At 56.3% G+C, this 20,337-nt stretch overlaps 1 protein-coding gene and 1 long non-coding RNA gene across 4 annotated transcripts; both read left to right on the top strand.

Annotated features, from left to right (window-relative positions):
- The first annotated feature begins 1,886 nt into the window (after nucleotides 1-1,886).
- AK1 (adenylate kinase 1) lies at nucleotides 1,887-10,773 on the top strand. 3 transcript variants are annotated; one of them, XM_077850789.1, is made up of 8 exons: nucleotides 1,936-1,982; nucleotides 2,013-2,039; nucleotides 4,728-4,766; nucleotides 6,336-6,371; nucleotides 6,553-6,716; nucleotides 7,419-7,535; nucleotides 10,097-10,288; nucleotides 10,536-10,773. In XM_077850789.1, exons 3-8 carry the CDS (start codon nucleotides 4,760-4,762, stop codon nucleotides 10,602-10,604), a joined length of 585 nt encoding a protein of 194 aa, XP_077706915.1. In that variant the 5' UTR covers nucleotides 1,936-1,982; nucleotides 2,013-2,039; nucleotides 4,728-4,759; the 3' UTR covers nucleotides 10,605-10,773. The 3 variants fall into 3 exon arrangements, with proteins under 3 accessions (XP_077706914.1, XP_077706915.1, XP_077706913.1); XM_077850788.1 differs by having other exon boundaries at nucleotides 1,887-2,039; XM_077850787.1 differs by lacking the exons at nucleotides 1,936-1,982; nucleotides 2,013-2,039; nucleotides 4,728-4,766 and adding an exon at nucleotides 5,875-6,022.
- Nucleotides 10,774-13,504: 2,731 nt separating this feature from the next.
- Nucleotides 13,505-18,535, top strand: LOC144285570 (uncharacterized). Its single transcript, XR_013353840.1, has 3 exons — nucleotides 13,505-15,251; nucleotides 15,357-15,427; nucleotides 18,268-18,535. It is a non-coding gene; the product is annotated as an uncharacterized LOC144285570 (long non-coding RNA).
- The last annotated feature ends 1,802 nt before the right edge of the window (nucleotides 18,536-20,337 follow it).

The raw sequence follows: 20,337 nt of genomic DNA, 5'->3' as shown, positions 1-20,337 counted from the left end.
AGTCTGTTTTCCCCAAAGATTGTGCCAGGGTACTCAGTCACCTACAGCTTTGGAGAGGGTCTTTCAAGCAACTTCAGCTTCAAACTTCTAAGGCAGAAAGAACCTCTGGCCCAGCACTTACTCCTCCCACACAGATGGAGGAAATGAAGGTCCCATGAAACAGGGCCCTTGTCTCATGTCACAGGTGGCAGAGCTAGGACGAGACCCAGGCCTTATTGCCCTGGCTAGTTTTTTTGTTCAGGAACCACCCACCTGATACAGTCTCACTTTCCTGGTACTCTCGCTGTCTTGCTCAAACACCTTCCATGGCTCTCTAGTGCCTACAAGACGAACTCTTAAGTTCAACTCACCACTCTCTGGGACTGCTACCTTCAAGGTCATGATGTAGCCTGGTGGCCAGCTGCATGAGTTCTGACACTGCATGGTCCTGGTCTCTACCTTGCTACATTATTGAGCACCTTCTGCTATGTGCTGGTCTCCACGAAGGAACACATCACTTCTGCCTATTTGAACTAAGAGAAAGAACTGAAATAAAACAAAAGCCTTTATTTGGGGTCTGAGAACTGTAATTTGGGGAGCACAGATTCAGGGGAGCGACCCAAATTGCATCCGGTGAGGAGGGGAAGCCGGGGTCTTTATCAGCAAATTGCAGAAGTATTAGGAAGAAAGACCACACAAATTGTTTTCTAAACATATGGCTGAAGAGAGACTGACATTTTACAGTGTGTCAGGTTTCTAATACATTATGACAGTTGCTAGGAAAATAATCAACTTGTTGATTTGTGATTTGTGATTCTCGGTATCAACTTTGTTGATTATTTGTTAAGAATGGGGGGGCGGGGTGCAGGGCACCTGGATGGCTCAGTGGTTGAGCGTCTGCCTTCGGCTCAGGGTGTTCCCAGGATAGAGTCCCACATGAGGCTTCCTGCAGGGAGCCTGCTTCTCTGCCTGTGTCTCTGCCTCTTTCTGTGTGTCTCTCATGAATAAATAAAATCTTAAAAAAAAAAAATAACAGAGGTGCAGCAGCTCTGTGCTCCATCATATACGCCTTTGTCCAGTTCAATAGTTCAGAAATCCCTGCGTCTAACACTGGATGAAATTTTTTGTCCCAAAACGAGGTTTCAGGTTCAGAGGTTTCACAGAGGTTCACACTGGGGACCCCAGGCGGGCTATCTTGCAGGCGTGACCCTCAGTTTCCACTGTGTTTAAGGATCCACGGGCCCAGTGTGAGCCCCGCGCCCTGCCCAGCACCTGGCACAGTGAGTGCTCGTAAAGGGGAGCCGTTCTGCCGGGATGGTCCGTCCCCCATCTGGGTACCCGCGTCCCACTCAGCATTCTGCATGTCCCACATCCTCGTGCTCACCTCGTGGGAGCTGCCTGGCAGATAATTGGAGGCAGAGCTGATTTTTTATCCCCTTTACAACCACTAGCCAGGGAATGGGTACATGAATGGTGTTTGGGGTCCTGAGAGAGTTTCAGTCCCAGAGAAATTCTCCGGCCCCTTCTAACAGGCAGGAGCCGAGGAGTTCCAGGTGAGTCTGGGCAGCATCTCAGGAGGGCTGGGGGCCTGGTCTGGCTAGCGAGGCCCCCTTGCCCCCCAGTCCCTACATTGGTTGTCTCCCGCACTGGGGTCTGCTCTCTCGCCCACTGTGGCGGGATTTTGTGCGGAGCCTCTGGCCTCGGAGCCTCAGTTTCCCCAGCTGTTACAGAGGAAACCCGATCCCCCCCGCAGTGATGTGGGGGCGGCGGCGGCGGCGCGGGGCGGGAAGCCCTGCAGGGGTAGGAGGCCCGGGCTCCCGGGCCCGGGCGCCCCCTCCCTCCGGCCCCTCTCGCCCCCTCCCTCCCTCCCTCCCTCCCGCCTCCTCCCTGCCCGCCGAGCGCCGGCTCCCGGCATGCTGCGCGCCGCCGACAGCCTTATAAATAGTCGCCTTTGCGGGCGGCGGCGAGGACGGGCAGGGCACCACCGGGCAGGGCACCACCGGGCAGGGCACCACCGGGCAGGGCACCACCGGCCCCGGCGCCGCCGCTCGCCTCCCCAGGTCAGTGTGCGCGGCCGCGGGGGGGGGCTGCGCGTCGGCAGCCGTGGGGGTCGCGCGGCCGCGGGCCTGTGCGGGCGGCTGGGACCCGCGAGGGTGCGCCCGTCCGCTCTTCCCGGGCTCTGCTCCGGGTGTTCGTGCCACCGGCCGCCGCGCGTGTGCCCGGGTCGGGGGACGTGTGCTGCGCTCCACGCCCCTTTGTGCCCCTGCCTTGGCGCGTCCCGGCTGGGGCCCAGGGAAGGGGGCTGTGGCCTGACGCCTGCCCTGGAGGACTGGCGGGCCGAGTTGGAGGAGAGGAGCTATCCTGCCTGCCCCGTCATTTTGAGCCCCCTGGATGTTGGGCCCCTGCCCCAGCCTCCTGAAAGGGCGAGGGCTCTAAGGGAGCCCGGGGCCAACACATGGGACCTTTTCTGAGCACCGCTCAGATCTCCACCCAGGAGTCTCCAGCAGCAGCAGGATGGGGCCCGGGGGTGCAGGCCCAGAGAGGGGACGCCAGCTGCCCAAGGTCACACAGCTGAGTGACGAGGAACCCTTAAGTCACTGTCCTTCTGGGCCTCAGTTCCCCAGGCCCCTGGGCGGACCACCCAGTCACAAGTGGAGTTGCTGCAGGCTCGACCTAGGGGCCTTATAAGGCCTGGGTGCTGAGCCGGTAACCCAACCCCATCCTGGACCCCTGGCCTCTGGGAGGCCTCCTCACGACCCAAGTTATTTTGGACCAAGGAAGTAGCAGGTGCCAGTAGGACAGAGGGGCTTAGGTTACTGGGAGGAGGCAGGGCAAGGTGGGTGCGAGGCCACTCCTCAGGGTGTCACCGCAGGTTCTCCCTGGCCTTGGGACCCTCCACCTCCCTTGCCAGCTGCTTCGGAGCATTGGCTGTCTCTACCCTTCCTTAAGCACACTCAGCAGGAAAGAGGCTATAACTCATGCCCCACGAGTGGCAGGACAGTCAGCAAAACTGCTCAAAGACCTACTGGGTGCCAGGCCTAAAGCAGCAGAAAATGCAGCCTGAGTCTGACCCCAGCCAGTCTCTGGAGAAAGTCTCTGCTCCTCTCTAAGCCTCAAATACCTTCCAAGACAGCTCCGAGCACAGAGTGAGGCACCCAGCCCTCTGCTCTGCCCAGAGCCAGGCCCAGGCCCAGTCTGGTGGGGCACACACACCAGCTGCACAACAGAGCGGTCCAATACCATGTGGTGTGTGCAGTGCTGGGGGCGTTCAAAGGAGGCAAAAAGTCCAGGAGTGGAGGGCAAAGTCCAGGAAGACTTTCAGGAGGAGGTGACACCTGAACTGAATCCTGGACAGTAGCACCTGGAGAAAAGCATCCAGGCATCAGGGTCTAGAGGTGGGGCACAGACATGGGGGGTGAGGAAGCTCCAAACTGTTCAAATGGTAGCTGTTAAGGCTGCAGAGGGGGGGCAGGAGCCAGGTTGTTGAGCCCTATCATCCATGTTAGGGGCTCAGGCTTATCTTGGGAGCTGAGGGGGCCCCACATGGAAGGGTTTTAAGCAGGTGAGCGATGTGGTCTGATGCTGACCAGAAAGAATCCTGCAGATTGCCTGGTGGGGTATGGAGGCAGGAAGACCCATGGGAGGCTGGGGCAGTGGCCAGGCACTCTGGCTGGAACAAGGAAGTGGTGGTGAGGACACAGGCTGGACGGAGAGTGGTTCAGGAGCAAGAGAGGGGGTATGCATGTGCAGGGGTGAAGTGGGGTGTGGGAGAAGAATGTTCACACAGACTGGGACCTCTGGCTGGGCAACAGGGCATGGAACTGGGGACATGGGAGAGTCTGTGGGGACTCCAGGCCTGTCCAGGGACCGTAGGCTGGGGAGGGAGGGCCAGGTTTGGCTGGGCAGAAACAGGGATCCTGGGAACCTGAAGCCAACAGGGTGAGGGTGAAGTAAGGGGGTTGGGGAGATGCCAGGCAGAGGGAATGTTGGCTAAGGGTTGGGCGTCAAAGGTCAGGGCAAGAGTGGCTGTGATGGTCGCTGGTGGCCTTGGGGAGGGCAGATGGGTATGTAGGTGGCAACTCTAGGTGGAAGGAGAGGTTGGAGCAGAGTGGGGTCCCCAGAGGGGGTGTGGTTGACTCACATGCTGAGAGGAAGGCAAGGGGTACAGCAAGATCCTAAGGGGGTGAGAGGGCAGGGGCCGAATGAGGGGGTGAGACCCCCCCCACGAAAACTTTCCAGGGCTGTGTCCACTTGAGCAACTCCTGCAGCTTCCTCCCCGGCAGGCTTCTGTGTCCCTTTGAGCATCCTTGTCCCAGTCCCAGCCCAGAGGAAGACACATGCAGCTCAAGAGGGCTTCCCACCCCGGCCTCCCCTCCACAAGCTTTCCTCCTGGCCCTAGGGAGTGTTGCCAAGGTGTTGGGCAGACGTCTGCTTTCTGGGACTTAACTAGGGGAGCCGCTCAGCGGTTGCTGACGCCACTGTTGGTGTCCCTGAGGACTGTCCTCACCACTGGCTCCTCCAGTGGGAAGAGGTGAACGGGAAGGGGCTGCCGCCCTGTTGTGGCAGGCAAGGCCGTGGAAGCACACCGAGGAAAGGTGACTTTCCCAAGGTCACCCAACCTTCGGGGCCTTCCCTGCCCTGTACCCTTGGGAGCGTCAGGGCCTGGCGCATACCGTGCAGCCTGGCAGGAGCAGGGCAGGTGGAGGAAGGTCCCCCTCACCTGCCCTGCCTGTACCCTTGTCTTGCAGTGTGCTGACTCGGCTCCCCGGACCTCAGCAGGATGGAAGGTACCGAGGCTCTTCTTTCCTGCTCACTGCCTGGGCCTCAGTGTGCCCATCTGTCAAGGGGGTGTGCTTTCAGGAGAAGGGTTGGAGGAGGTTCTGGGGCTGCCAGAGGTCCCTGCCTGGGAGCCTCCAGCATCTTCCTCAGGCATCTCATGGGATCTGCCAGCTCCAAGATTAATTTTAGAAGCAATGAGGCCTCCGTGAGGCTCCTGAGGGCCCCATAGCTCACCTCCTACGCTGGTATTTATAGAGCTGAATCCCTGCCTCTTTCTAGAAAGGGTGGGTGCTGGCAAGGGGGTAGCTAGCCCTGGGGAGGGGCCCCAAGTGTACAAATGCCAAGCCTGACAAGGACGAGGTGAGGTCCAGCCCCTCTGTGGGACTCAGTTCCTCTGTTGTCCAGAGGGGGTGGGTCTTGAGAACACCGTGGGCCCTCCTGGCTGCTCTGGGCCTGGACAGGAGGGAGACGTGCAGCCAGCAGGGTGCCTGGCTGGCCTGCCTCCTGGCAGTTTCACCGCCCCATCCTTGGCGTTGTGCCTCAGCCTGGGCGGCTCTTAAAGGAGCCTGCTGCTGCTGCCTGAGCCAGGGGTCACCCTTCTTCCCCTTGGGCCCCAGACATCAGCTGGCCCTGGGGTGTAGCCTCCCCCCACCTCCAGGTTGTACCCAGCACTTGGCAGGCACTTGGCAGGCAGTTGATGGGAACCCACACAAGGAGTTGTTCTTCTGACAGGTCCTCTAGGCCTCCAGCCTCAGGGCCAGAGGGCCCCTGGGAGCTGCCAGGCCTTCCTCGGGAGGGACAGAGAGCCAGGGAGGGGTGGGGATCCTTGCCTAAGGTGACATAGTGAGGGCCTATTTGCCTGAGAAGAGGGCAAGGCTGAGCAGTCTGGGAACAGGGCCCAGGTTCCAGTTCCAGGCCCGGCATCCTCAGAGCAGGCCCTGGCCTCTACAAGCCTGTTTCCCTTGTCTGGTGAGGCTGGGGTCTTGCTGAGTTCTAAGGGCTGACAAGGCAGAGGCTGCAGCATGAGTTCACCTCCCTCTCTGGGCAAGGGTTCCACATGCCCACCGCAGCCCTCTTCCCTGGCAACAGTCTCCAGGGCAACATATGTTGCGGTTGCCAACTCCATACTTGTGCTGCCCAGAGAAGGCGGGCAATGGGCAGGCCCAGGGTCTGGGAGGGGAAGGCTAGGGGACACGGGAGAACAGGACCATGGGTGCCTGCTGCTCCAGAAACCACCGCAACGTGGAAGACTCTAAGGCCAGAGGTGACCCGCTGCAGCCCAGCCGCCCACAGGGAGGGGCGGTGGGGGTGGCCTCTGAGCCCCTTGGAGTGGTCCTCAGCCTGTGCGAAGTCTGGAGCCTCCAGGCCTCTGCCTGTGCTGGTTCTTCTGCCTGGAATACCCTTCCCCCTTCCCTGACCGCTGAGCTTTGCTCCCCTGTCACCGGTCACTCTGGGCAGGAGCAGGAGCCGTGTCTGTCCCTCTGCCTAAGGCCTGGCACGGGCCTGGGACTCCAGAGGTGCTTCTGGCTATTTGTCAAGTGAGTGACTGAACCCTGCTCCCCCTTTCTCTCCCGCAGAGAAGCTGAAGAAAACCAAAATCATCTTTGTGGTGGGTGAGTCCAAGGCAGGCGGGTAAGGCAGCAAGCAGGGAGGCTCTTTGCAGGTGTCTGTGGGAGCCTGGGCCTGGGGGCTGCACCCCGGGCTCCGCCCCTCCTTCACTGGGTGATCTGGGCAGATTCTGTCCCTGCAGCAGCTCCCATTTCATGGGGCTTCCGAACGGGTGGGTGCTTGCAGGAGGGCCCGGCTCGGGGAAGGGCACCCAGTGTGAGAAGATTGTGCAGAAGTACGGCTACACCCACCTCTCCACCGGGGACCTCCTAAGGGCCGAGGTCAGCTCAGGCTCGGCCAGGGGCAAGATGCTGTCGGAAATCATGGAGAAGGGGCAGCTGGTGCCACTGGTGAGTGGGCCCGGTGGGGTGGGGGGTGATGGTGGCCCTGAGCGGGCTCCAGCCAGCAAAGCCCATGATGCCCTGGCAATGCTGCCTTGATCTTCCCCGGCTGCAAACACTCCTGCTCTGGTCCCCATTGCCGTTGGCAGGGAAATTCCTTCTAGAAGCTCCCAGAGCTCTGAGGACCCTGCCCTGCTGACCCCTTCAGCCTCACATTACCCACTCACCCTACCCCACCCCAACTTTCCACCTTCCAGCTGCCCTGGCCTTTCTGTCCTGTCAATCCCGTCATACTCCTTCCTGCCTGGAATATTCTTTCCTCCTCCTTTCAGACATTCCTGGCTCCACGGATTTGAGCTTAGACCCCCTAATCTTATAACTACAAAAGCCCTCCTTCTTTGCCCATTCAACCTATGTCATGCTTGGAAATTGATTAATCAACATCACCACACTGTGAGCTTCTTGAGGAGGTTCTGCTTTGTTCCCATGGTCCTCCTGGGCAGGAGCTGGCTGGGAGGAGGGATTCAGTACATACTGTTGAACAAATGGATGGATGAATGAATGATTTGATCAACCAGTCAAGTGCTCACAGTCAAAGGAGGCTTCCTGGAGAGGGAGGCTTGTTTGGAACACCTTTATTAGGGCAGAGGCCTGGAGGAAGAGATAGGGGAAGGAGCTCATGACCCCCGCCATCTTTTCCTGTGCCCCCAGGAGACAGTGCTGGACATGCTCCGAGATGCCATGGTGGCCAAGGTAGATACTTCCAAAGGCTTCCTGATCGATGGCTACCCTCGAGAGGTACAGCAGGGAGAGGAGTTTGAGCGGAGGGTAAGGCGCAATCTGCTGGGTACATTTGGGAGCTGTGAGGTGGGGGAGCCAGGCAGAGGCTGCCATTATGGCCAGAGAGAGACTGACTGTAGGGTCGGGGAGGGGAGAAGGGTGAGGAGGGCAACCAGGGAAGAGTTTAAGAAGAGGAAGCACAGACTGGAGAGCTCACAAACCTGAGCTCAGGTTCTGGCTCAGCAGACCTTCGGCCAATCATTTTGCCTCCTGGAACCTCATCAGTGTCCCCATTTGCAAAATAGGGGGACAGAGTTGGCGGCTGCCTTATGGAGCAGAATGGCGATGAGAGAGAATGTACCCTTCAGAAGTGGGGCTTGGCATCTTATAAACATGTAGGCAGAGGGGCAGGGAGCAGGATGGACTGGGCTGGAAGGGTCAGCTGGGGGGCAGGGCAACCAGGACAGATGTGGGAAAGGGTTCAGACCTGGCTGGAGGCTCCTGAGGCCAGAAAGTCCAGTCTCCTCTGGGCCACAGGGAATCCAGCTGGAAAAGGTAGGCCTCAAGGAAGATGGCTCTGAGCTGCCTGAAACAGATGCCCAGCAGGAAAATGGGGTGGGGGACACCTTTCCCAAACATACAGGCACACAAGCACATGTACATGTGAGCACATACAGAGCACACACACGTGTGCACAAAGCCACGGACAGACACACATGTGCACAGGCATGCATGCATGTGCACACACATCTGGCAGCATACATACGCACATGCTCACACAGTGCATGCACACTGATACAGCACACTTATACACAGGGCTGTACACCCCTACCCCCATGCCTCTGGTGTCACAGGTCATACTAGGGAAACAGAGCTGCAAGGGGAGGGGGAGTAGCAAGAGGTGGGGCGGGCTCAAGGAGGGCCTCTTAGTAGATCCCAGTAGGCTGGAGCAGGACCAGTCCCTCAACTCCCACTTTCCCAAGCCTGCAAGACTGGGGCCATCATTGAGTTTCCATAGCTTTGAGCCTCATCCAGAGGTAGGAGATTGTATTTCCTGACCTTTAAGTGCCTGCAGGACTTCAAGAAAGTGTCTACCCTGTCCTGAGCCTCAGTTTCCCTATCTTTGAAATGGAAGTTGGCTGGGCTTCCTTCAGACTAGGAGGGCATGGACACTGTGGTCAGGTGCTAGGCAGCCTCGAAGCATGTCCGGTTGTGACACACACGTACCAGCTGTGCGATGTCATCTCTGACCCTCAGGGCCACACCTGGAAAATGAGATTACTCAGTCTTCTTCCCTCCTGGGGCTGTTGTTGGCACTATTGTGGGCAGTGGGCTCAGCACAGGGCCCAGCCCTGCCAAGGCCTCCCAGGGTTCGGGCACCTGGTCTTCTCAGATCTGGACACCAGGGGGCATCAGGGCCTCATCGACTGAGGATGGGTCAGCCTTGCTCCTTCTCACCCTTTGCGGGGATGAAATGTTTATTCCAGTGACAATGACATTGTTCAGAAACACCACCACCACCACCACGGCCAGCTCAGCGGGGCCGTCACCCCTCCAGGCAGCCTTTGTCAAGTCCTTGCCCAGCTCTGCTGTGCAGACAGATGCCTTGCTGCCCTCAGGGGCCCCTGGCTGGCAGGGGAGAGGGAAACTAAGTAAATCACCAGATACCTCCTGAGACATTCTGGGCGGAGGAGAGGGCAGGATGGACTTGGCTGGAAGGGTCAGGATGGTGTGGGGAGAACAGAATCAAGGGGACAGGGCAGGGGATCCCTGGGTGGCTCAGCGGTTTGGCGCCTGCCTTTAGCCCAGGGCGCGATCCTGGAGTCCCGGGATCGAGTTCCGTGTCAGGCTCCTGCTATGGAGCCTGCTTCTCCCTCCTCCTGTGTCTCTGCCTCTCTCTCTCTCTCTCTCTCTCTCTCTCTCTATGTCTATCATAAATAAATAAATAAATAAATAAATAAATAAATAAATAAATAAATATTTAAAAAAAAGGGGGGGGGGGACAGGGCAACCAGGACAGATGTGGGAAATGGTGTTCAGGCCTGGCTGGAGGCCTCCAAAGCCAGGGAGTCCAGTCTCCTTCTCTGGGCCACAGAGAGTCCAGCTGGAAAAGGTAGGCCTCAGGGAAGATGGCTCTGAGCTGCCTGAAACAGATGCCCAGCAGGAAAACGGGGTGGTGGTGGTGGGGTTCCCGCAGGGAGCTGGGAATGGTGGTGGGGGTAGCATCCGGGAAGACTGCCCTGGAGGAACGAGATTTTTGTTCCAATCTGAAGGCCAGCACTTGGTATTGAGGGTAACAGTTTCTGGCATGAGCAACGGCCTGGCGTGGGAGGAGGTTGATGAGAGCCCAGACTACAGAGTCCACGTGGCTGAAGCAAGGAGAGCCAAGGAGTGGGAAACACGAGATGAGGAGGGCAGGAAGCCGTCCTCTGAGGGCACTGGGGAGCCATGGGAGAGGTGGGGAGCAGGGCAGTGGTTTTTGGAAGGTCCCTCAGGCTGCCTTGGGGAAAGGCTTGGAGGTCTGAGTGGGTCTCAGGTGGGGCCATACACGGGGTGGAGGTGGCCCAGGGGCAGGAATGGGGCCCCTATGAGTACTGCTCCACCTGCAGATTGGACAGCCCACGCTGCTGCTGTATGTGGACGCAGGCCCAGAGACCATGACCCAGCGGCTCCTGAAGCGTGGAGAGACCAGCGGGCGAGTGGATGACAATGAGGAGACCATCAAGAAGCGGTTGGAGACCTACTACAAGGCCACAGAACCTGTCATTGCCTTTTATGAGAAACGTGGCATCGTACGCAAGGTGCGCCCTCTGCAGGCCGCGGGGAGCCCTGGGAAACCGGGTTTTTGCTCGGGGTGGCCAAAATCCCGGTGACCTGGGGCCAGCCCTCCTTTGGTTCCCCCAGTGGCGCGGTGATGGGCTGCTGCCCCTTGTGGCAGGGCTCCGAGCTCTGCAGCCAGGCCAGGCCCCTGCGGGGAGTGAGCCCCTGCCTCGGTGGGCCGGCCCAGACCTCCCTGTCCCCTCCGCCCCTCGGGCGCTCTCCCCACAGGTCAATGCTGAAGGCTCCGTGGACAATGTCTTCTCCCAAGTCTGCACCCACCTGGATGCCCTCAAGTAGCAGTCCCAGAGCCCCTTCCCCAGCCGAGCCCCGCCCCACCCCTGTCCTGCCTGAGGCTGTCCTGGCCTGGGCTCAGCGCCTCCACCCTGCCCGGCTGGAGCACAGACAGAGGAAGCCACTTTATCCTGTTTTCATGGACAGCCAAGCACTAAAGGAATTTCCAAGGACATTCGGTCTTATTCCTTTTTCTTTGCTTTCACTGGAGTTGATCCACACGGGATGGCCTCTCCTAGTCCCTCACCCTCCCGGGCTCCCTCGGGCCCCTCAGCCCACCTTGGCCAGCTGCCTTCCCCTAGTACCACGGGAAGACCCAGGGCCCTTCCTCACCCAGGGCCTGGGAGCCTGGGGGGCCAGGGTGACTGAGGCAGGATCCTTGCTCTCAGAGACGGATTGTCAGGCACAGCCGAGCCCGACCTGGGTTCCTCCAGGTCCTTGCTGTGTGGCCCTTGGCTCTGACCCCTCATCAATCTGAGCGTGTTTTCTGTGCTTAACGCCACTGGGGCCTGTGTGCAATAGGCAGCGAGGTCATGGGCTTTGGGGAGCTTCCAGGGCAGCAGGGTGGCGCATGTCAGCTGTCAGGGTGGGTGTTGAATTGGCTTCCTGGGTACAAGAAACTCTGAGTGTCTGAAAAGGGCATCGAGATGAATGGTCAGTGGTACCTCCCTGAGGAGGTGAGACGTGGAGGATCTCCCACCATATGTCCCCAGACAAATCACAACCCGCCCTTTCTGAGCCCGTTTCCAAATCTGAGTTAGGGTCCATGCCTCCTGAGACCCCCACCCCTCAAGGATAGGATGAGGACACACTGGATGAGGGTATAGGCTGTTGGTCATCATGGCTGTGGGAACTGAGATCAGAGCGGCCTTGGGGATGAGCAGAGCTGGGGTGTCCCAGAATCCCCGGGGGGCGAACCCGCTTCCCTTTCCTGTTCTTTCACTCTGTGACCTCATCACCAAGGAAGGTTCAACTTGGTGCTCACGTATCCTTAACACCTGTCCCAGCCCAGGCGGACTCCTCTAGAGCCAAGAGGGCCTTCAGCAGGTCACACTGGGCCAAAGCAAAACCCCACATGGGGCTGATTGTGCCCATGCTGCATCCCCTTTTCTTTATGGCAAGTGTGGCTGGTTTTCCATCTACATTAGTTATTCAAACTTTATTTATTTTTTTAAAAGATTTTATTTATTCATGAGAGACACAGAGAGAGAGAGGCAGAGACACAGGCAGAGGGAGAAGTAGGCTCCACGCAGGGAGCCCGATGTCGGACTCGATACTGGGATCCCAGGATCAGGCCCTGGGCTGCAGGCGGCGCTAAACCGCTGAGCCACCCAGGCTGCCCCGAAACTTTCCTTTAAAATAAAACAAATTTTAAAAAAAATTAAAAATAAAATAAAATAAAATAAAATAAAATAAAATAAAATAAAATAAAACATATTTTGGGGATCCCTGGGTGGCTCAGCGGTTTGGCGCCTGCCTTTGGCTCAGGGCGTGATCCTGGAGACCCGGGATGGAATCCCACATCAGGCTCCGGTGCATGGAGCCTGCTTCTCCCTCTGCCTGTGTCTCTGCCTCTCTCTCTCTCTCTGTGTGACTATCATAAATAAATAAAAAATAAAATAAAATAAAATAAATAAAATAAAATAAAATAAAATAAAATAAAATAAAATAAAATAAAATATATTTAAGTTATAAAAGTGGGTCTATTGAAAGAAGAACACAGAACAAATAAATGAGAGCCCAGGGGAGGTAGAAAGCAGGCATCACATGGGGATGAGCCCTCTGGCTTGGTTAGACGTGCAGGAAAGCCCTCTGCCCTGCAGTGCAAGGGGGAGCCTCAGTCGCTCTGTGGCCTTCTACCGCCGAGTCTCCAGGTCACATCCACCCAAGCAGGTTAATGTGTGTGCACATGCGTGCACACACACACACACACGCACCCACGCACGTACACACCTTCTAGCTCAGGGTTGTCTGATCAGCGTGAGGATGAGCGGGGAAGACATGCCAGAGATAATAGCTAGAGAACTCACCTGACAGAAGCATCTTCATGATCTTTATTATTTTTAATTATAGCATCATCGAATCAGGTGTGTCCCAGTTTAATGAAAACCTAAGCTGACTCAAACTACTGCTGGCTGCAGAATCACTTTATTCACTTAAAAAACAAGTTGAAAACTTGAAAACACACACAGAGACATACACAAACGTAAAAGCACCAGTAACCACCACCCCATCCTTGCCACCACAGACCTTTCTTTGAGGGTTTCCTTTATGCGTGTTCATTCACTTAGCAACTTTCCAGAGCCCCAGCCATGCTGGCAAGCAGAGGCTCCTAAGCCCCCACCTGCTGTGATATGGCCCCTCAGCACAAGGAGGGGGCCGTGGTCACAAAACTGAGACCAGTCTGGGCAGCTGAGTGCACACTCAGAGGGGCTCCTGCCGGCAGCCCGTTCCTTGAGGTGGAGATCTGTAGTGGGGCCTTGTAGATACCTAGGAGCTCACTTCACCATTAGAGAGGTCATGGAAGGGTAAAGGGAATAGCTCTGCAGAGCCACAGAGCCTGTTGGGTGGGATGCAGGTGAGAGGGGGTGCAGTAGCAAAAGACAAGGCCAGATTTGCAGGGCCTTAAAGGCTGAACCAAGTATCTAATCTCTCCCCTAAGGGTCATGGGAGGCTCAGAAAGAGGTTTTCTTGGGGGAGGGAGGGTGCTTGGGTGGCTTAGTTGGTTAAGCATCTGAATCTTGATGTCAGCTCAGGTCATGATCTAAGGGTTGTGGGATCGAGCCCTGTGTCTGGTTCCACATTCAGTGGGGAGTCCGCTTGAGGATTCTTTCCCTCTCTTTCTCCCTCTGCCCCTCCATGCCTCTCCCACTCCACTCCCTTTCCAATAAAAAATAAATAAATAAATAAAAAACTTGAAAAACTATTTTTTTTTAAATTTTCGAACAGAAAATTGGAGGAAATAATATAACACCTGTCACCAACATTTAGTAACTTATATTTCCCTATATTCCCTTCATTATTGTTTTGCTTTCCACCAAGTATTTACAGTAAATTAGATACGAGAAAAACTTCACCCCTGAAGTATGATTCTGAAGAATAAGAGCATCTTCCTACATAACTGCAGCTCAGAGTTTCAATAATACTAAGTTTTTGGTTTTGGTTTTTTTTTAAGATTTATTTATTCATGAGAGACACAGAGAGAGAGGCAGAGACACAGGCAGAGAGAGAAGCAGGCTCCGTGCAGGGAGCCCAACATGTTACTCCATCTTAGATCCCGGGATCACACCCCGAGCCAAAGGCAGACACTCAATCACTGAGCCACCCAGTGTCCCCAATAATACTAAGTTAATGATAATTTCGTAATATAGGATAATCGGCTCACGTGCAGTTTTGCCCAATTGTCCCCAAGATGGGTCTTTGTTCAAATCAGGGTAAACCCGGGATCACACATGCACTTGGTTGCAATCATCTGTCAGACCTCTTTCAGCCTGGAATGGCTGTCACAACAGCCTGTGGAGGCACCAGCTGTCCTGCAGAAAACTCCTTCCAGATTCAGCCTTTGCTTCCTCCTGGTGTCATCCGGCTTGCTCCTCCATCCCCTAAATTTCTTGTACACTGGAAGTTAGTTGTAAAGCTTCATAGATTCAGGCTCAGCCTCTGGGGCAAGAACACCTAAGAAGTGAGGCTCAGTAGAGCCTTTTTTATTTTTTTCATTTTGTTTATTTGAAAGAGAGAGAGAACATGAGCAGGGGAGAGGCAGAGAGAGAAGCAGATTCCCTGCTGAGCAGGGAGCCCAACACGGGGCTCGATCTCGATCCCGGGACCCTGAGATCAGGACCTGAGCTGAAGGCAGGCGCTTTGCCCACTGAGCCACCCGGGCATCCCTCAGGAAGGCCAGGACTGTGGGGCGCCCAGACTACAAGTGCACGTAAATCTCCCGCTTCTGCTTAGAAAGCTCATTCTGCTTCAGCAGGGCTGGTCTGGGCAGTGAGGCTGGGCTGCTGGTCCAAGGGCGGGGAGCAGGGGACATCTCCAAGGTCACCCGCTCCTGGGCTCCTGTGGGCTGGGAGGTGGGCGTGGCATCAGGACCAGGCAGGAGACAGTCATAAATGTCACACTCTTTGCGTCTCTAGGGATGCTCCAGGCAATGGCTTGTCCCAAAGTGCCGGAACATTCTGACCAGCCAGAGACCTTAGGATCTCAGAGAGAGAGAGAATACTCGGCGGGGGTGATGGCCTCAGATGCCCCCCCTGGACTGCGCCCCCAAGTCTTGGCCTGGAGGGCCCTGAGGGCCTGGCCAGAGGCACTGAAGTGGGAGAGGAAGGAAGCAGGGAGCAGAGGAGGCCAAGACTGCCGCCTCCCAGCCTCAAGAGGGGCCTGGAGTAAACAGGAAGGCCTGGCGGCTCCACGGTGGGGGGGCTTCGGAGGGGTGGGGGCCAGGGCCCTACTGCACATGTGCAGCCTGTGAGCTCAGGGCTTCCTTATGGGGGAAGCTGACCCAGGGAGGTTGTATGACTTGCCCCAGGCCACACAGCAAGGCAGGGGTACTGGGCTAGAGCCTCACCTGCTTCTCCTGCTTCTGCCCCCTTCTCAGTCCTCTGGTGCAGTGTCTCCTGCCTGTGTTGCCCTCTATGGTTCAAGGAGTGCTGGGTGAGTCTCTCTCCTCCGTGGGCCTCACCTTTCTTTCTATGCACTCTGAGACTTACAACTTAGAGGTTCTAGAATCCTGACCCAGTGAATTCTCCTGCCTCCTAGGTGGTCATCAAGGGTTCTTTGGACCCTGGGGCCAGATTTCGTCAGAAAGGCCAACAGAAAGGCAGGTACCTGTCCTTGGGGAATGAGAAGGAGAATCTGAGGGACTTCTCTCTTCTAGAACAGAGCAGAGTCTGGCAGTACCACTGACCCTCGTGACCACCATGTCCCCATGGAGAAAATTCTCCCTCTCAGAGACTCTGTCCTTGGGCTCAGAATGCCTCCAACACCCACACCCTGAGGCCTCAGAATCACAACCTTGAGCTGCAACCTTGAGCTGCTAGCCCATTCATTTATTTTATCAGTACTTCTCAAACACCTCCCACAGGCCAGGCACTATTTGAAGTGATGGGTATTGGGCAGTGAACAAAGCAAGGCCTGTGCCCTCATGGAACTTCTAGAGGTGGAGACAGACAAAACAACAAAACAAAAACAAAAACAAACACACACAATATATAGCGTGTCAGATGGAGAATAATTGCTGATGTGGGGAGGGGGCTATTTTGAATGCCATGGTCAGGGAAGTCCTCACTGACCATGGGACATTTGATCTGTGACTTAAAGCCCTGTGGTTATCTAGGGGAAGAGGGACTGGCAAGTGCAAAGGCCCTGGGGTGTGTGTGTGCCTGGCACATTCCAGGAACAGCAAGGAGGCCAGTTTGGCTGGAGTTTGGGGAACAAGATAGAGCAGAGCAGAAGGCGAGGTTGGAGATGGGACAGGTGAAACCTAGCTGGCCATTTGAGGGGCTCTGGCTTTTACACTGAGTGAGATGGTGACCCAAGATGGGTGCTGAGCAGGAGGATGGAACTTGGCTCAACTTCAACTGCCTCCCTTTACTGTGTGCAGAATGGGCTGGGGTAAGCGTGGCAGGAAGGAAACTCTGTAAGGAGGTGACTGCAATATTCTAGGAGGTGCTGGTGGTGGCCAGGGTGGTAGCTGTGGTGGGACCCCACGAACACTGGGAAATTGGGTGAGCCACCGACAAGATTCGCTTGTAGGTTGGATGGGCAGGGGGAGTGAGAGTCAACGTCCACCTCAGGGCTTGAGCAATGAGAGGAGGGAATCTGTTATGGTCTCAGATGGAGACACTGAGGCAGGAGGGGTTGGCAGAAGAACCAACAGCATGTGGTTTGGGATGCATGACGTCTGAGCTGCTTATTTGACGTCCAGGAGCCTGGAGCCTGGGGGAGAGTTCTGGCTGGAAGTAGAAAGCCATCAGTATATAGAGATGGTACTTAAAGCCATTTACTTGGATGAGGGCACCCAGAACAGCACTTCTCAAATTTAAAGTGTCCACGGATGCCCGGGGGGTCTTGAGAAAAATGCAGGCTCTGAGCCAGCAAGTCTCTGGGTCAGAGCTGGAGAGAAGCTCTCGGGAGATCCTAAGCCCACACTTGGAGTGGCAGGGAACTAAGGCATGGTATTTTATGGCCAAGACCCACTGGTGGGTCATGAAATCAATAGAGTGGCTTGTGATCAGTATTTGAAAGGAAACGAGACAAGAGGGATAAGCATCATAAGGGCATATATACACGTCCACAAAACATTACAACTGTCGGAGCCCAAGTCCCAGGGTTTGTGTTGGGACACAACTGCATGGTCTCAAAGGTTTGTGAAACCCTGGCCTGGGGAGCGCCTGGGTGGCTCAGTGGTTAAGTGTCTGCCTTTGGCTCAGGGCATGATCCCGGGATCCGGGATCGAGTCCCACTTCGGGCTCCTTGCGGGGAGCCTGTTTCTCCTTCTGCCTGTGTCTCTGCCTCTCTCTGTGTGTCTCATAAATAAATAAATAAATAAATAAATAAATAAATAAATAAATAAATAAAATCTTGGGGGTAAAACAAAACAAAACAAAACCTGACCTGGGAATGAGTGTAAACAGAGAAAGGAAGAGGCCCAAGAGCCGAGCATGGGAGGATGAGGAGGAACCAGCATGGGGGCAGATAAGGTGACCAGGGAGGTGGGAAGAACACCAAGATGGAATGTTCTGGAAGCTATAGGAGGAAATATGGGCCCAGATTTGAATTATCCTCTGCTTCTCCCCAGTCCTGTGGCCACGCATGCCCGAGTCTGTTTCCTGCCCTGTAAAATGGACACACGACAGTGTCACCCTATTCGGTGGCTGTAAGTTGGCTCTCGGCACAGGGCTGGACAAGCGGGGTGATTCTGAATCTTGACTTCGAGCTTTTCCAGGCTCAGGCTGTCCTCCCATTGTGCAGGTAAAGAAACTGAGATCCAGAATGTAGAAAGGTTTTACCAGAGGCCGCCTAAGACAGAGTGACACCCTGGACACCCTGACTCCCAGTCCCGTGCTCTCATTCCTGTTTACCCACTTTCTCCCTTGTCCTTGTGGGGTCATCCCTGATGTTCTCAGCAGCCTCTGGCTCCAGGCCGGTGCCGGAGACAGACAGCCGCCTGGGGGCCTCCCCGGGGACTGCCTAAAATTCCTCCTGTGGCTAGTGGCCAGGGTAGACGTGCTCTGTCCCTTCCCGTGGCCCTGGCCCCGCAGCAAGCCAGGAGGAGGAAGGAGCAGGATTTGTGCACCTGCCCACTGTGGAGTCAGGACACAGGGCCCTGGCCATCGGCCATGTGTCTCTTTGGCGTGTGGCTAGGCGGCACCTGAGAACGTCTGTATCAGCCAGAGCCCCAGCAGGAAACAGATGGCACGCTCCAGTGGGATAATTTGAGAATTTAATGAAGGATCTGTTTACCCAGGTGTGGACAGGCTGTAAGGGAACCACAAGGGACCATAGTGTGGACCATGACCACCCTTGGCCTGGACAGGGCCTGGTCAGGGCTGCAGCCTTCAGTGCATGGAGGCCACTAACTCACAGTGAATCTGCAGGGATGAATCCTCCTCCCGGTCCTCCTCCCACTCTTCCTCCTCCTCCTCATTCCTCTCTGTGATCTGTGCAGGGCTGAGGGGGAGGAGAGATAAGAGATGTGTCCATCAAGACAGAGATGAAAGGTGGTTAACCCCAAGTCTGTCCCCAGCTGTGAGACCGTATGACTGTCAAGCTTCCCAGGGACAGATGACCCAGACGGAGGACTGGCCTCTTCCACTCGAGAACATGAGTGAGACCTGCCCCTTTGTACCCCAAATGCCCTGTGCCTCCTTGGCCTCCACCCCTGCCTTACCTTCCTGGTACTTCATGCTTTCAATAAACAGATCTTAAGGCCCAAAGGGTCCTGGGTTCTGTGCTGGGGACCCTGCAGTGTAGACAAAAAGTGCCCCCTCAAGGGGCTTCTAGTCAAGTGGAGAGACAACATGACTCCACACAGGCTAGAACGTGGAGTGGAGGCCTGAGGTGCTAGGGAGCTGCAGGGTGACCTCCTCTCCACGGTTGGAGGGGGGCGGGTCCCAATCTCCTTCCTCCTGGGGTTGGGGCTCCAGGCCCTCCTCTAACTGCCTGTAGGTTTTTTCTATTTTTGGAAGCTTCCTGTATGTTCTTTCTTGGGTCTGCCTATAGCCTCTCTTGCTTTCTAGAGAATCCAGTGGATCTTGTGTATAAAGTGTGTGGGGATGGATTGTGTAGCATGGAGTGGGGGTGGGTAATGGGAAGGAGGAAGTTTTGGGGAGGGCCTCCCATGGGGTCCCTGCTATGGCCCTGGATACCCCTCACGCGGTGACACCCACAACCACGGCGACATGGGTCTGCTCCACATTTAGCAGAGAAGGAGATGAGCTTGGAGCCAGGCAGTCTTGAGGTCTCCACTTTCCTGCTGGGGGTCACGTAAACTTCAGGGAGCCTCGGGTTCCTCTTCCGTAAATGGTTTAATGTCACTGGCCTCCAGGGGTGGCTGTGAGGATTCAGAGCTGATAAGGCCACCGACTGCCTAGGGTGGGGCCTGGGGCACTGGGGTGTTCGGCCCCTGAGGCCGGGTTAACTGTCCCCCAGGGTACAGACCCTGTTCAGAGGGCCTCGGGGAAACCTCCCAGCCCCCTCCATCATCCCTGCCCTTTGCCTTGAAGGGCCCACCCCCCATCTCTGCACCCACAGGAACAGGTAGAGGAGCTGCCACTCCCGGGATGGCCCCATCCTCCCCACCACAGCCTTCCTGCTTGCAGGGCATGGAGGGCCTCCTGTGACCCCGCACGCATGACTGGCTAGAAACTGGCTCCAGGGCCCCACAGCGAACCTTCTCCCAGTCCCCATCCAAGGAGCCACACCTGCCCTTCCCTCCCCTGTATCAGCTCCTGTAGGGACAAACACTTCTGCTCTGCTCCCTCCAGAGGCACCCAGGGCTCCTGCCTTCTCCTCCCTCCCTGGGCCTCCATTTCTCCATCTGGGACCCAGGACAAGTATAAAAAGGAAGGCCTCCTGGCTTCATCCCGTTTGTGGGTCCTGCCAGCAAATATCACAATTTGTCTTCTCCAAGCCAGCAGCTTCTGCTCCAGGACCTTCCATGATATTCCTTGGCCTTCATTCAAGGCGTCTCTCCAGAACCCGGCCCAGAGTCTGCCTCTCCAACCTTCCTGTCCCCACCACACCCCTGCATGTCCCACAGCAGTCCGACCACTTCCTGCATCGCGCCTTTGCTGGGGCTGGTCCCCTGCCCAACGGACCCGCTTTACCCCCTTCTTCTGCATCTCTCCCCCACGCACCAAGTCCTTCAAAGGCCAGGCAGTTCAGGCTGCTTCCTCTGGGCTCCCTTGACCCGACCCCCAGGTGCCACCTGTGACTAACGCCATGTGGGCACACAGTTGGCACTTACTGTTTGCAGAATGAACTAAGGGCCAGTTCTGACACTGTCTCCCAGGCTCATGGGAGAGTGCTTCCTGTTCAGGCCTAAGCGCATTGTCCTGGTGCCCAGACCTCCCCAGATCCCATAGCCGCATGGCTGGGAAGGCACCATTGTGCCCACTTGACAAACAGAGTGAGGAAGGTTGTGGAAACTTGCTCGAGGTCTTGAAGGTCAGAGTAAGGAGAGCAGGGCTTTGAATCCAGGGCCGTCTGACCTCAGGAAGGCCATCAGGGGCTTTTT

The sequence above is a fragment of the Canis aureus genome, chromosome 16 (assembly GCF_053574225.1).
Source record: "Canis aureus isolate CA01 chromosome 16, VMU_Caureus_v.1.0, whole genome shotgun sequence".
In the NCBI taxonomy this organism is placed as follows: domain Eukaryota; kingdom Metazoa; phylum Chordata; class Mammalia; order Carnivora; family Canidae; genus Canis; species Canis aureus.
The sequence above is the reverse complement of the archived record's forward strand: the minus strand, read 5'-3'. Positions and strand labels throughout refer to the sequence as shown.

Coding starts and splice junctions, on each gene's coding strand:
- AK1 (XM_077850787.1), top strand. CDS start 5,968: ATGGGTGCCTGCTGCTCCAGAAACCACCGCAACGTGGAAGACTCTAAG. Junction 6,023..6,335: donor GGAAGACTCTAAGGCCAGAG/GTGACCCGCTGC, acceptor TCTCTCCCGCAG/AGAAGCTGAAGAAAACCAAA. Junction 6,372..6,552: donor CAAAATCATCTTTGTGGTGG/GTGAGTCCAAGG, acceptor GGGTGCTTGCAG/GAGGGCCCGGCTCGGGGAAG.